The following is a 15,723-nucleotide window of genomic DNA, read 5'->3' on the forward strand; positions in this document are numbered from 1 at the left end:
TATATATATATATATATTTAGGGTGTCCCTAAAAACAATTTTTTTGAAAAAAATCTGCTCCCACCCTTTAAATGTGTTCTATATAATACAAAAACACTAGGTTTAAAATTTTGTTGAATAAAAAATATTTTTAGAGGTCCCCCAAAACCCTTTAATATTTAACGGGTCCCTAATATTTAAAAAAAAAAAGTTTCTCGAAAATAGGTCAACCTGGTACTCAAATGAAGCGAAATTATATAAAAATTTCAAAAATAACATTCATTTTGAAATAATATAGTTATTTTAGGTTTTACTACATAAAAATCTTGTTTTTTAGCAAAAAATGAAATAAGTGAATTTTTCATGATAATTGTGATAAATAAGTTTAAACTTCAAATTTATTTTTCAAAATGAATATTATTTTTGAAATTTTTATATAATTGCGCTTCATTTGAGTACCAGGTTGACCTATTTTTGAGAAACTTTTTTTTTGAAAATATTAGGGACCCGTTAAATATTAAAGGGTCTTGGGGGACCTCTATAAATATGTTTTTTTCAAAAAAAATTTAAACCTAGTGTTTTCGTATTATATAGAACACATTTAAGGGGTGGGAGCAGATTTTTTTCAAAAAAGTTGTTTTAAGGACCACCCTAATATAATATATATATGTATATATATATATATATATATATATATATATATATATATATATATATATATATGTATGTATGTATGTATGTATGTATACTTAGCACAAAAATAAGCTAATAGCAAAATGTTTTGTTGCAAAAGGGATTTATATAAAGGGATTTGCATCTTGACTTTTTCAAGAAATTCTTTGTTGCGATTTTGGATCTTGTGAGTTCTTTTCTGCTTTACATGATTTGTCTGTGATGGTCTGTTAAATAATTTGCATAAAAAAATTGGAAAATTATACTTTTGAGGTGTCTCCTGTTTGATGATGCATACTGTATACATGTTATATTCATAATACATGTTTTATACATAATATATGCATGTTATTTCAAAAATTTAATTGAAGGCTTGTTATAATTATTTGATTAATGTGAAATACATAATGAAAAATGATATTGCATAATGAAAAATGAAATTGCATAATAAATAATGAAATTGGTAATAAAAAATAAAATAAATTAAAGTTTGTGTTTTAACAACAAATATTTTGTTACTTTTGGTTACCTTGGTTACATTAATTTTTTTAGTTTTAGATACACCTCAAAAAGAAAATGAAGAAAGTTCTTTAGGTATAAAAATGTTCAAATGTAAATTTTTTCTGTTTTTTTCTATTTTATATCATTTTCAAAATACCTACCTTGCTATAAAATGTTTAACTTCTTTTATTCTTTCAGCTGAAAGTGAACAGGATGGGGGGCTTACAGGTTTTGGCAGTGATGTAAATGGTGTTCCTACTGGAATGGGAGCAGGTGGTGAACCACTTGGCGTTTACGAAAACCAACGAGTTCCAAATAATGAAATGGATGTAAGACAACATCAGCAGCTTTTTGAGGACCAAGGTGTGATGAGAGTGTTGTTATTTTCTTTAAAAAATTAAAATGTAAACTTTTTTTATTTAATATATTATTAATTTTTTTAAGAGGCTCTTTCTAGCATTCCTGCAAACGCAATGAACCATAAAGGAGAGATTCAAGATACTCCTATGGGAGACCAATCTCAAGTAGATATTGATCCAAATGCAATGAAAATGGACTCATATGGTAACCAACGAAATGAATATAAACTAGGACTAGATCCGAACCAACTAACAGAATCTCCAAGTGACCTAACTCAGTCAATAAGCATTGCTGGTATAAATAAAAATATAAATATACAAGGTGACCAAGATGTTGGTAAGATTTTTTAAATATATATTTATTTTTTTATAAATAATGTTGTTACTGTTACTGTTGTTTATGGGTGGCTCATAAAACAACATTTTTGAAAAAAACCTGTTCCTACCCCTTTACTTTGTTCTATATAATACTAAAACACTAGGTTTAAAATTTTTTTGAACAAAAAATTTTTTTAGGGGTAGCTCAAGACCCTTAAAAATTTGACTGGTCCCTAAAATTTTGAAAATAAAAGTTCTTCTAAAGTATGTCAACCTGGTACTCAAAAGAAGCGAAATAATATAAAAACTTCAAAAACAGTAATCACTTTACAAAAAAAGCATGTTTAAATAAACTATTTTTTTAAAACTTGAAAATAATTATTTTTTTTATTTTCAGCTTAAAAACAATAGTTTTTATGCATTTATTTAAGAAAAAAGTTATTTTTTTGTAAATTGATTATTATTTTTATATAATTTCGCTTCTTTTGAGTACCATTTTGACATACTTTAGAAGAATTTTTATTTTCAAAATTTTTGGGACCAGCCAAATTTTTAAGGGTCTTGAGCTTCCCCTAAAATAATTTTTTGTTCAAAAAAATTTTAAACCTAGTGTTTTAGTATTATATAGAACAAAGTAAAGGGGTAGGAACAGGTTTTTTTCAAAAATATTGTTTTAAGAGCCACCCAACTGTTGTTTTTAATTCAGGGTTCCAACAGTTTTTTTTTGTCGCAGTTTTTTTCTATTTTTTTTAATAATATGGCTGAAATGTTGAAAACTTTAAAGGATGTAGATAATCAGTAGATTTCAGATCTTTGCAACGCAATTGTACATAAAAAGTTGGATAGTAAACATTTATATAGAAGTCACTAAAATGTGGGGGAAAATATTAAGAATCAGCATATTAACATGTAGTTTAGTTTTAAGTCAGGAAAGGGAACAAGAGATGCACTATTAAATGTAAAGTAAGTTCAAGAATGACATTAGGAAAAGAAAAAAAGATCTCTGGATGGTATTTGTGGACCTTGAAAAATCTTTTGAAAGAATACCAAGTTTGATCATCTTTGAGTATTTAGGCGTTAAAAGTATGGCTGGTAACATTTATCATCACTAACATTTATCATCACTATGTATATATATGTCTTAATAACAATCAAAACAAAAGATGGAGGTAATGATAGTTTTAAAGTAGTTTTTAAAGGTTTGCACCAGGTTTTATTGCTATTGGCATTTGGCAAATATCATTTATATTTACAAAGTTGCCTTATTATTAACTTTTCAAAAATGATTGTTTAACTATAAATATTTCTTTTATAAATATACCATTCTTCAATATTTAATGTAAAAATTGTTCCATTTTTTAGTTTTTCTTGAACAATACCATTCAATTCATCCAATATTGATAACATAGTTTTTTTGTTTTCAAATCAGATCATTTTCTATTGGCATATCTTTGTTTGAAATATCTAAAATATTTAAAACAAAGATATGCCAATGATATTTCAAACAAAGATTTTGGTTTATTCAACATTTAATCCGCAGTTTTATGCAGAAATAAAAAATCCCAGTCAAATGATGCATTAAAATTTGATATTGAATTGTAATCACCTTTTTTGTAAACTAAACAATTAAGGTTCACTTTTGGAAAACGGTTCTAAAACTTAAAATCTCCAAATGATACTAAAATGACCCTTAGTGTTATTAGTAAAGTATTAGGAGACAAGTTTAAAATAGATTAGATAGATTAAAAAAGGTTATAAACAATTTAATTTATTATTTTATTTATTATTTAATTTATTATTTTATTATTTGATTTTTATGTAGTTATAAAGACTAATAATTACAGATTAAAAGTTGAGCACACAGAGAAATCAGCTTTTAAGTTTCTTTACTTAACTATCCTTGTGTTTGTGTGTATATATATATATATATATATATATATATATATATATATATATATATATATATATATATATATATATATATATATATATATATATATATATATATATATATATATATATATATATATATATATATATATATAACCGTATTTCAGGTGAGCTGATACAGCAGCAAAAACAGCAACTAAGCTCTGTTGAAAATCAAAATCGAGTCCTTCTTAAGAATTATCATCATTCGTTGATGGATGTAAAAGCAAAAGGTATCATTATTATTTTAGATTTATTTCTTCGCTTTTTATTTTTATTTTGTAAGTAACTGTAAAAATGACGGGAGCCTTAACATGACCATCAAAACAATTAGTTCAACAAACTTATGAAGCAATATAAGCAACATAAAACTTATGCTTTGCAACATAAGCAACTTGCAAATAACTTGTCTTACTAGTTTAACAACTTATGCAACGAATGCTGCAATGCATGCTACTTGTGAAGCAACGTATGATGCTAGCGTAACAACTTATGTAATAAGCGTAACAATTTTTGCAATACAGATGAAATACTAATAGTTTGTAAAAATTACCAAACTAATGCGGGATAACACATATCATTCTTAAACAAATGAACAAAGACTTACGGTATATATTTACTTAAATTTACATAAATATATACATATATATATATATATATATATATATATATATATATATATATATATATATATATATATATATATATATATACATATATATATATATATATATATATATATATATATATATATATATATATATATACATATATATATATATATATACATATATATATATATATATATATATATATATATGTATATATATATATATATATATATATATATATATATATATATATATATATATGTATATATATATATATATATATATATATATATATATATATATATATATATATATATATATATATATATATATATATATATATATATGTATATATATATATATGTATATATATATATGTATATATATATACATATATATATATGTATATATATATGTATATGTATATGTATATATATATATATACATATACATATACTTATTTAGTCGTGTTTACTAGTTGTTGTGTACGTATTTAACTTATTATTCTTGTATAATTTTTTTAATTCTTGCTAATTGTTTTTATTTAATTTTTTTGTAATGCTTTTATAATATTTTTCTCACTTAATTTTTTTAAATCTTATTTTAATATCATAATGTTTGCTTTTCTCGTAATTACGCATATTAGTTTCATATTCTGGTATTCTTTTTTTTAGCTTTCGAGAGAAGTTTAGACAACAAGAATTCGACAAAAAGTGTTGCAAAGAGAAAGTTGGTCAGACTCCCTCAAAATTTAAAAGTAGAGCGAAAGTTCAAAAAGCTGCAATCATAGTCAAAACAATAATTTAAACCTAAAATAAAATTAAATAGCTTTTCTGTTTAGTTTTTACTATTATTTCTAGTTTTATGAAACAAAGTTAAGAAGATTTCTTTGATTATTATTTTTTGTTTGACTCTTCAGTGTCCAGCTATAAAAACAAATACATCACTTTCAGGATCTGGCACAAATCGATTCCGATACGATTTAAGGAAACAAAGCGGTTGGATGAATCGGCAAATTTTCATGGGCGGCACTAAAAGCTTGCTACATAAAAAAATGCTCGGAAATCGACATCAAAAAACGTTGATGTTGATTTCCAAGCTTTTTTGCTGTGTATATACTATAAATTTAACTGTCCGTGCACAGACTGTTAAATTTAAAGTATGTTATTTAAAACTGAAATTACAGTCAGTTTAGAGATACTAGCACCATTTCTAAATTAAACCAACCCTTATCAAAAGATAGAATAAACAAGTGTGAAAAACTGTTCAAGATCCGAAAGAAAAACTCTGAAAATTTTTTTTCTTTGCTGTCGCAACCTTTAATTGATTTTATTAAACTATTCCTATTTGCTTCACGTAAACCGCAGAAGTGATTAATCCTAATTAGTTAACTTTATATTTTTTATTCACAATTTATAGTCACTAAAAATTTGCCTGTTCACTTTTTAATTCTCTAACAAAATCCATTATTGATTATAGCTAGTTCTTTAAGCTATTTTTTGCCACCTTTTAAACGCTTCACACTACTACGGATTATACCGAACTATATAAAAAAAGCTGTAAATTCACAGAAAAATAAAAAATATCTTTAAGAAAGACAAGTGTTATCCCGCATTAGTATTACTTGATATCTTTTTACGTTTTTTACCCAGCTGAATTCGTTGTCTAGCGTTTTTACTGTAGATTTATAATGCAAACTTATAAATACAATATTTTCGAAAAATCCGGAATTATCTCAAGTAAAGAAATACAAATTTTTTTCAATAAAAATTGAAGTAAGTTAACAATGGATATTAAGTCGCAATGCTAATCATTGTGACTTAATATCCATTAATAAGATGTTTGTCGTAAGATACAATTAAAAATGTCATGCGTTAGACAAATAAATTGATTTTGCCTCGTTCAACATTTTTTGCCTCACTATATTTAACTTTCTTTTTTAATTTAAATACTAGTATCACATTTTAAAATGAGTTTATTAACATTTATTTGCGTTTGTTTATTGTTTATATTATTATTTATTGATTAATTGCTACATTCATTTAAATTATTATAAAGGAAAATTTTCTAATTTTAAAGGCGACAGTGACGGTAACAACGACGTTGTAGATAACATCCCAAACAACTTTAAACCAAACTTGATGGAATCAGAGCAACAAAATGATGTTAAACCTTTTAAAATAAGAACAGAATTGCAAAATAGTAATGAAGATAGCTTTTGGGATAAAAATGGAAACATTGCGTTTTATGGAGTACAAGGTAACCTGGCAGTTTACGTAATGCTTTGAGAATATACCTGAAAATGCTACAAAAAAAAAAGACTCGCATGTTTCTGAAAAATTGTTGTCGCTTGTACTCAAATATGTTTTTAAAACTGTATTTTGACTACAATAATAATATTTAATATTTTATTTAGGAGAAGTGGATAAAGAAATACCCGAAAAAGCAAAGTATATTCTTCATCTTCTGGACAAAGAAGCGGAGAGCTACGAAATGGCAAACAAAGGATATAGACCTACTTTGTTTAAAAATAACGAGGAGAGGTTTATGTCAAATATTTTAAATCCCAAAACAATAAATGGAGGACTCAGCGATGTGACTGAAAACTTTCTTAGAAATAGTTATATCCCAACAGATCAGTTTGCAAACCCAAGTGTTGAAAATAAAAATTATTTGGGGATTCAAAGGAGTCATCAGCAAATTCATAATCACTTAAACAATTATTTAGGACGTGAGTGGCAAAATTATCATAAGCATGAAAGAGAAAATGCATTACAGCGCGAAAGAGAAGAACTGATTGAACAGGAACAAAAAGAGCACGCTTCTTTATTAGCCTATAGACTGGCATTACAAGAACAAAAACATTTTTTGAAACCCGTTGCACCAAAAGCTATCGAACCTGGTAATTTTTTTATTTTATTTAAATACTTTATATGAATATAAAATTAAAATTGATTATCACTCAATCTAGTATAGCTTGTGAATATTTATAACACCGAGCTAATAGTTATTGAATATTTATAACACGTGTCTTGTATTCATGGATTCCTCTATAAAACTTAATATTTTAGAACGTTAAATATTTTTGTAAACATTTATACTGAGTTTCTAGTGAGTACCCGCGTTAAATCGACGTCATTATGTCGTCAAAACAACGTCTAACATCAAAACAACGGCACAACCTTGACTTGACGCTGGTTGCCTGCTAGATTGCTGCAATGCGATCAGCTTTATAATTAGTACTTTTTTTTTTAAGAACTGAGTTTAATGTCAGATAGAGGAGCAAGACAAAACGCGGAAACAATTTATAATAGTAACTCAAAACAGATGCAGTATAACCCCCTAAAAGAATCTGGAAGATTTGCTAGTAAGTTGTTTGACATGTTTAAAAATTTTTTTAAACTGATAAATGAAAATATTTACGAACAAACACGATATTTAATAGTAGTGGGAGTCACTTGTAAAAATTATATTTCATCACTTGAATTTAAACTCATTTCATAATTTAAACAGAATGGTTAACAGGGGCGTTTCTAAGGAATGTCTGCTACGTCGTTGGACGTACCCAAAAAAATCAAATAAAAGTTTTTCAACTTAACTATATTGTTGAAAAAAGTTTTACTAAATGTAACTATTAAAACCAAACTACGGCAAAAACTAAACAAACTATTTGCACGGTTAATAATCTGAGACTGTTAGAAAAAAATTAAAAACCGGAAAACCTAATAGTATTTCGGTTTCATAATTTTCCGATTATTAGAAAATAACTATTACAATATTTTGATGGTGGTTAAACTAACTTTTATGTTAAATAACTTAATTAGAAACTTGAAATGACATTATTTTATTTCGTTATATAGAACTTTATGTTTTAAATTTTTTCTTTCATTAGTTTAAAAAAAAATCAAAATGATTTTTTCAGTTAAAACAAATAAACATTTTTACAATGATCTTGTTTTACAATTTTTATCAATAAAATTTAAATAAAAAAAAATTAATAACGACAGGAGCAAGTAGAAGACAGAAGTCTCGTCACCAAGCCCCTATAGTAAGCGTAAAATATTTTTTACAAAGTTCTCATTATATAAATTTACAAATACTCGTTATATAAAACAAGTTAGAACATAATTACAACAAGAATACGACAAATTGCAAAAATTAAATAAATACATGCAGTAAAAAATATTACAATATAATTTTTTTTTCATTTAAAAATACAAAAATATGTTTGCGTCTGTTAATTCAAGTAATTACTGTTTAACTATACATGTAAAACAATTTATTGAAGTTATACTTTTCATATTTTCATTATTAACTATGTTCCACAGGCGAGGCCCTCTATATGAAATTGAATAATCAGGTATTTTAAGAGTTGACTTAGGTAAATTAAAATATGGATAGAGCACCTCGTTAAGTATTTAAGATTAATTTTAGAAATCGATTATTAATTTTAGAAATCGATTATTAAAGGATTTTGGAAGCATGTCATTTTGATATTTAAACACGAATAACAAGTTTTGTAACACGTTTAACTCATAGACATTAAGAGCTTTTATTTCCCGGAGTCTTGGACTACCCTTTCAACATACACCCTGAGTAAAATTTTAGTCAAGTTTTATTGTTTAACTGTCATCAGGAGGTAAAATAAGTAACAACGCGTATATATCAACGCGTAACAACAAGTATATATCAAAGTAAACATCAAAATATATCAATGGATATTCCCAGTTTTATTGCACAAGACTGCGTATCATTTTAATAACATTTAATTTTAAATTAGAAGAAAAAGAGTTTTAAATAAGAAAAATAAAATTCGGACTTAATTACGTTTTATTAAATTTATTAAACTTTATTAGACATAAAATATGGCCGTTGATTAGTTCAAAATGTTGCATAGTTTATTAGTTATATAGTATTTCAAAGAAAAAATTAGTCCGTTAAAGAAAAACATCATTTCCTTTAAAGTTAGATGATCAATAGGGTGGTTCTAAAAACAATTTTTTTGAAAAAAATCTGCTCCCACCCTTTAAATGTGTTCTATATAATACAAAAACACTAGGTTTAAAATTTTGTTGAATAAAAAATATTTTTAGAGGTCCCCCAAAACCCTTTAATATTTAACGGGTCCCTAATATTTAAAAAAAAAAAGTTTCTCGAAAATAGGTCAACCTGGTACTCAAATGAAGCGAAATTATATAAAAATTTCAAAAATAACATTCATTTTGAAAAATAAATTTGAAGTTTAAACTTATTTATCACAATTATCATGAAAAATTCACTTATTTCATTTTTTGCTAAAAAACAAGATTTTTACGTAGTAAAACCTAAAATAACTATATTATTTCAAAATAAATGTTATTTTTGAAATTTTTATATAATTTCGCTTCATTTGAGTACCAGGTTGACCTATTTTCGAGAAACTTTTTTTTTTTAAATATTAGGGACCCGTTAAATATTAAAGGGTTTTGGGGGACCTCTAAAAATATTTTTTATTCAACAAAATTTTAAACCTAGTGTTTTTGTATTATATAGAACACATTTAAAGGGTGGGAGCAGATTTTTTTCAAAAAAATTGTTTTTAGAACCACCCTAATGATCAAATATAAAATTATGTAGAATTTTTGATATCATGGTATCCTTTGGATACAAGAAAGGAAGTCAGAGTTATTACAAGAAGAAGCTGTTTATAATTGCGTCGAAAAAAACCAGTATTAGTTCCTTGGTTTTCTTTGATAATCAAACATTTGTGGCAAGAAATTAGAATGTCTATATCCAGATTTTAAACTTGATAAGTGTAAATTTTTATGTAGCGATATTGTTTATCCTGTATGAGAATCATAATAGGAACTATGATGAACCACATGAAGGAAAAACCTGTTTATTTAGTGTTTTAATAAAAGTTGTTACTGATTTTTCTTTGGATGTTATGAAATGTAAAATCGTGGCATGGATACTTTACTAAAGTTTTTTATTCCTGTGGTTTTCTGTACAAAATTTTTATGTATGGATTTGTTAAAGAAACCGTGACCAAATTTTAAGTTTTTCCTAACACAACATCAGGTATGTATTGAAGGAATGCTGAGACTTCCAAATAAGAAAGTTTTAAACAACAATCAATTCATTATAAACGAAATTTTATAAAAAATATTTCCGAGCTGAATTAAAGTTAAACTCTTCTAGTACTCAAAAAAAATCTATGTTGATACAAATTTCTAAAAAAAACAGCACTGAGAAACATCTTCATATCATACCACTCTTAAAAATACAGAAAAAAGTGTGACACAAAATCTGGACAAAGAAAACGGTTCCGTTAAGATCGGATTTACGTGTACCTAGTTATAATTATATTTTTTTATAGTTTGAATCTTGTTCAAGTTCAAAGACTTTGTGTCTATACTTAGAAATATTGTTAATCAACATCTCCAAATATGCTTTGAAGCTTAAAAATTGCATTTTAAGTTATTGTAAATTGGTTATCACTGTTTCTTTGCCAGACCATCTGAGTACTGAGTTTAACACAATGTTTAATGTTACAATTTTAAAGTACTTTAAAGCAGCTGTGTTTTAATTTCTTTATTCTAATCTTTAGTTTCTTCTAAAAATAATTGCAGAAATTCAGTGTTTTGTTATGCTAGTTGGAAAGACCACATCATATCTTTAAGTGCCTTTTATTTAACCAAAGGTTAGATAAATTAGGCTTCATTTATTATTGTCATTAGGTTTCTTTATTATTGTCAAGCAAAGGCTTTATTACGAGAGTTTGACCTGTGGGAAGTTTAATTGAATTTCACTTAACTGTCTGGGAGGAGGCATAGTTTTTTGGGATAGGAATAGAAAATCTTTGGTGAAAGATTTTCCAAAATTTACCATGTTTGTTTTTTCGTTTCGAATCTTATATTAAATCAAATGCTAAAACGATTTAATTTGAGATTTGAAACGAACAAACAAACATGTTCACCGTTACAAAATTTAGAAAAAAGTTCAACCCACTTTACCCGAAAAAACTCTTTGGAGGGACGAAAGTACACACATTCCTGATTCCAAAAATTTAAAAACTGAAATCAACGAATAACGTCCAAGAAAAAAAAATGGCGATTGAAATTTTATTCTATAAGCACATGACACAGAAATGTCAGCACACATTTTATTTTGCATTTTTACAGCACATTTAACTTGAAAAGCTCAATAAAAATAAAGAAGTAATGCTAAATCTTCTGATTTGACTAATAACTTATTCTGAAAACATATTGAAGTAAATGAATTCTGGTCTTCGTTGGTTTTACATGTGTTTGCCATTGTAGTCCAAAATGCACGTCTTCAATTTGCTACCATAGTTAGGATTACTTGCGTCTCTTTTGTATCTTTTCCAGTGTTCAGCAAATGAGTGGTGAAGAGCTTCTGTTGACTGCTCACTGCAAGGTCCAAGTGCAGTGTACTTCATTTCAATGAATTCTTTGATGTTAAAGAAGACTGCATGTACCTTGGGCGTCACTGAAACATTTGAGAAAGCCAGATATGAGGTTCGAAATGCATCAACTTTTACTGCATAGTGTGGATCAAGCTCTTGTCCAAAACATGCAGTCACAACTGCTCCAAATTTTCGAAGGGCATCAATGATACCAATAGCTTGAAATACACAGTCAGTTTCTGCCAGTTTTTGAAAGAGATCAACATTCTTCAAAAGCTTGTGGCATTCATTGCCAGCAAATTGACATCCATGAAGGGATTGTGGTTGAATGTTAAGGAGTCTTGGCCAATCATTAGCTTTGGGCCAAATATCTCTTAAGGCCTTAAACAAGTGATTGACAACCCCAAGCATCAGGTGTAGTCCAATCCTGCAGATTCAAAACCTCTAAAGCTCTTTCTGATAGAGCCAAAAGTCCTAAGCTGCCCAGGAAATTAAAGATGTTGACTATCAGCAGTACACCATGTGCAGGGGTGAGTGCTGGAGTGTGCTTGTAAACCACAGACAATGTTTGCAACCTTTAAGTCACAAGAAATGAAGAAGTTTGTAGAGCTTGAATGAATGAAAGTAATTGCTTGATATTTTCATATGTTTCTATTATTTAACTCCACTATCTTTGGCATGTGGTGCAGTGAGCAATCACTTGCTTGGGGGAGAGTAATTGATACCACTTGTGTCAATTACTCCCAGACTGACTTTCAGGAATCCACCTAAACCATCTATTCCAAACTTGACAATGTTGTCAGAGAATGATTGTCGAGACTTTTGAACTTCATTCAAAAGCTTTTTCAGGTCATTGCAATGAACAACAGTTTTTGACTTTTTGGTGTTTGAAGCTTTTTCAGTTGACGCATCAATGTCAGTTTGTGTGAAATGATCTGATAAATGTCTTCTAAAGGCATCAAACTTTGCATGAAAATTTCAATAACTTTTGTTCTGCTGACTTGATTGATTGTTGATGCAAGTTTTTTAACACAAGAGTTTGAAAAATTAGTATTCACCTGAACAGTGACAAGGTCTTTCACTGTCATAATTGGAGCATTGTCAAAAAGTTTTTTGGCACTGGAAGATCCTAAAATACAAAACAATTAGTTGAATAGTGTAACAGAGCTTAATAAGATCTAAATTTCACTAAACCAATTTGACAATAAATTTTAAATGATGTGGGGTTCTATTATTTTTATAGTAAATTTTATATCTTATAAAATTAAAATGATATAACAATTTACCTTTTGTGATGGGGAGAGGTCTTCCACTATGTTGTGCAACTCTGATTGTTCCATGTGGATATGTATCTTTTGAAAAAATCACTGAAGATGTAATCTATTTTGCCAATGTTTGGTCTTTTGTCGCAAGGGTTTGCATATTTTTTTAAATGTTGCCTGATTGCACTCATGAGCAAGGCCTCTGCCTACAAGCGCAAGACACTCCAAGCATCTTCCGTAAATTTTTGCTGCTGCTGATGGTATCGGATCAGTACTGATTGGATGATTTTCTTTCAATTTTAGCCTTCAAACTTTGCAAATAAGACAGTCACAGTTTTGTTCTCGTGTCTCTGGTCTGACTTGAATGCTCTTGTAGTTGAAGATAGGTGGCAAGAGGACAAGCTGGCCAGAATCCTTTTTACTCAGTTTCACTCTGCAATTCTCGCATATTCCCTTTGGGACTTGAGTATCAGAGAAACCAAATGGTTTATCAAGTAGAAATGATAATCATGTTATCAAGTAGAATAAAATTTTTCATTGATGAATGTTGTCACTTGTCTATCACACTTTTGAAAGCACAAGAAGCAGACAACCTTCATGTTGTCTTCATGTGATCTTGCAGAATTTGGCATTTTTAAAAATGCAAGTTTTTTTAAAATTCACCAAACTAAGTTTTTAAGCACTTTAATTTAAAGTAGCACCTTCCCAGAATTTTAGTTTGAGCACATTGTAGGGTTGTGCTGTTAGTATTTGAGTCAAATATGCTTATGGTTTTAGATAGATATTATAAGTGAATTCTTTTACATAATTTTCCACAAAAAAACATGCAAACTGGCTTTCCTAATATACTGAAAAATTATTGCCGTTATTTTGTGACAATCAATTTGATGCAATTCTTTTCAATCTAATTAGGTACTGTAATTAAATTAAAAGTCATCTTTTAGTTTTAATAATACTGTAAAAATGCAAAAATATTGTTCACTGTCATTTCAGTAAGATGTGCTAATAGAGTAAATTTCAATCGCAATTTTTTTTTTCTCGGCCGTAATTTGTTGATTTCAGTTTTTGTATTTTTGGAATTAGGAATGTGAGTACTTTCATTCCTCCAAAGGGTTTTTTCGGGAAAAGCGGGTTGAATTTTTATCTAAATTTTGTAACGGTGTGTTATGTATGTCTTATTCTTAACGTTTTGCGCAATATTGCGGAACTTAAAACATTAGAAATTTGCGAACAAGTTGTAGTAAATCTTGACAACTTATTCGCAAATTATACATGAAATATCTTTACTAAAGCTATTTTAAACTTTTAGGAATTTTAACCATAGATTGCCGTGAAAAATAATTTATATTTAACGTTGCGGGAGAAAATAAATACAAAACTTACTTAAGAAATAAATATACTACGAAAACATTTTTATATTATATTTATATTATGAAAACATTATTTACAATAAACAATTTACTTAATTTCAGACACTCCAAACAACCTTGATTTAACGCCAATTAGTAGTGACGTTTTGAACATGGAGCAGGTTGCAATGAAAAAGAAGAAGAAGAAAAAGCGTACAAATGTCGTTAAGTTAACCGGAAGTCATTCAAAGAAAACGTCATCAACTAAAAGAGATATTTAGTATTTTATTAATCAACTAATAAAATGATTTGAGAAGAACAGCATCATAACAACACATTAACAAGAACATAATCATAATATTACGTTAACAAGAAGCGTGTCATATTAATTTGTTAACAAGACAACACTAAAATAATATTTAAAATACAAAATTGTTTTTGTTTTTTTACTCACAATACATATGTATAACTCATAGTTTATAAGATATCAATGATTTAATAAACTATAAGTTCATAAAATCTATAATATCTTCAGGCTTGAAAATCCCATGTTTAATGACGTGTTTAATGACGTGCTTCCGAGTTAATCATTAAACAGCTAAGAGCACTTTTCTTAACGATAAAATTTGATAGTTTGCGTAATAGCGATTAGTCTGATGCGACGCAATTAATTAATAGTTATTAAAAAGAGTAATTAAAAAATAATCGTTTCAATTAAACAACAATAAATTGCATATGCTAAACGTAACTAAAATAAATTTTCTGTCTAACAGGATATAAAAAGTGATTTCACTGATAAATTTAGTTAATTACTAATTATTTGTTCAAAACTTAGAATTTTCCTTAACTAAACATTACTAAATCTTAAATTTTGAAAAAATTTAGAGAAAAAATTTAGAGAGGAAAAAATATTTTTTTTCTCAAAATTTATTGTTAAATACAAGGGGCGGATCTAGTGTACATCTAGTACATCTGTCAACGTACCCCAAAATAAAATTAAATTTAAAAAAAATCTTTTTTAACGGGAGGCTAAAGTAACAATAAATAAAAAATGATTAATGAGAAGAACCAATGGACAATATCAATTTACTAAACGATAAAAAACGTTTTTAAACTTTTATTTTTTGTGTTAAAAAGATATTAATTTCTTCACTTATAAAATTATTTGGATGTAAGTACCCGTAGTAGTACATCCTAAGTAAAATCTTAGTCAAAATTCTTTGTTTTGTGATAATCAGGAGGTGAAATATCTTTTAATAATTAATACATGTCAAAATAAAACAATGGACGTACCTCACATTATTTTTTTCTAAAATTTTTTTAATTTAGTTTCGT

At 27.2% G+C, this 15,723-nt stretch overlaps 1 protein-coding gene across 1 annotated transcript in view; it reads left to right on the forward strand.

Moving 5' to 3' along the window:
* The window catches only part of LOC100214108 (homeobox-like protein HDP1), a 29,153-nt gene extending 14,333 nt beyond the window's left edge, over window positions 1–14,820 (forward strand). Inside the window, exons 6-13 of the mRNA XM_065790153.1 lie at window positions 1,204–1,245; window positions 1,351–1,515; window positions 1,597–1,848; window positions 3,887–3,991; window positions 6,449–6,628; window positions 6,786–7,271; window positions 7,626–7,736; window positions 14,512–14,820. Coding sequence (XP_065646225.1) covers window positions 1,204–1,245; window positions 1,351–1,515; window positions 1,597–1,848; window positions 3,887–3,991; window positions 6,449–6,628; window positions 6,786–7,271; window positions 7,626–7,736; window positions 14,512–14,669 — 1,499 coding nt within the window. The 3' untranslated portion in view covers window positions 14,670–14,820. The remainder of the gene's footprint in view (window positions 1–1,203; window positions 1,246–1,350; window positions 1,516–1,596; window positions 1,849–3,886; window positions 3,992–6,448; window positions 6,629–6,785; window positions 7,272–7,625; window positions 7,737–14,511) is intronic.
* Window positions 14,821–15,723: the final 903 nt, after the last annotated feature.

The sequence above is a fragment of the Hydra vulgaris genome, chromosome 02 (assembly GCF_038396675.1).
Source record: "Hydra vulgaris chromosome 02, alternate assembly HydraT2T_AEP".
Classification (NCBI taxonomy): Eukaryota; Metazoa; Cnidaria; class Hydrozoa; order Anthoathecata; family Hydridae; genus Hydra; species Hydra vulgaris.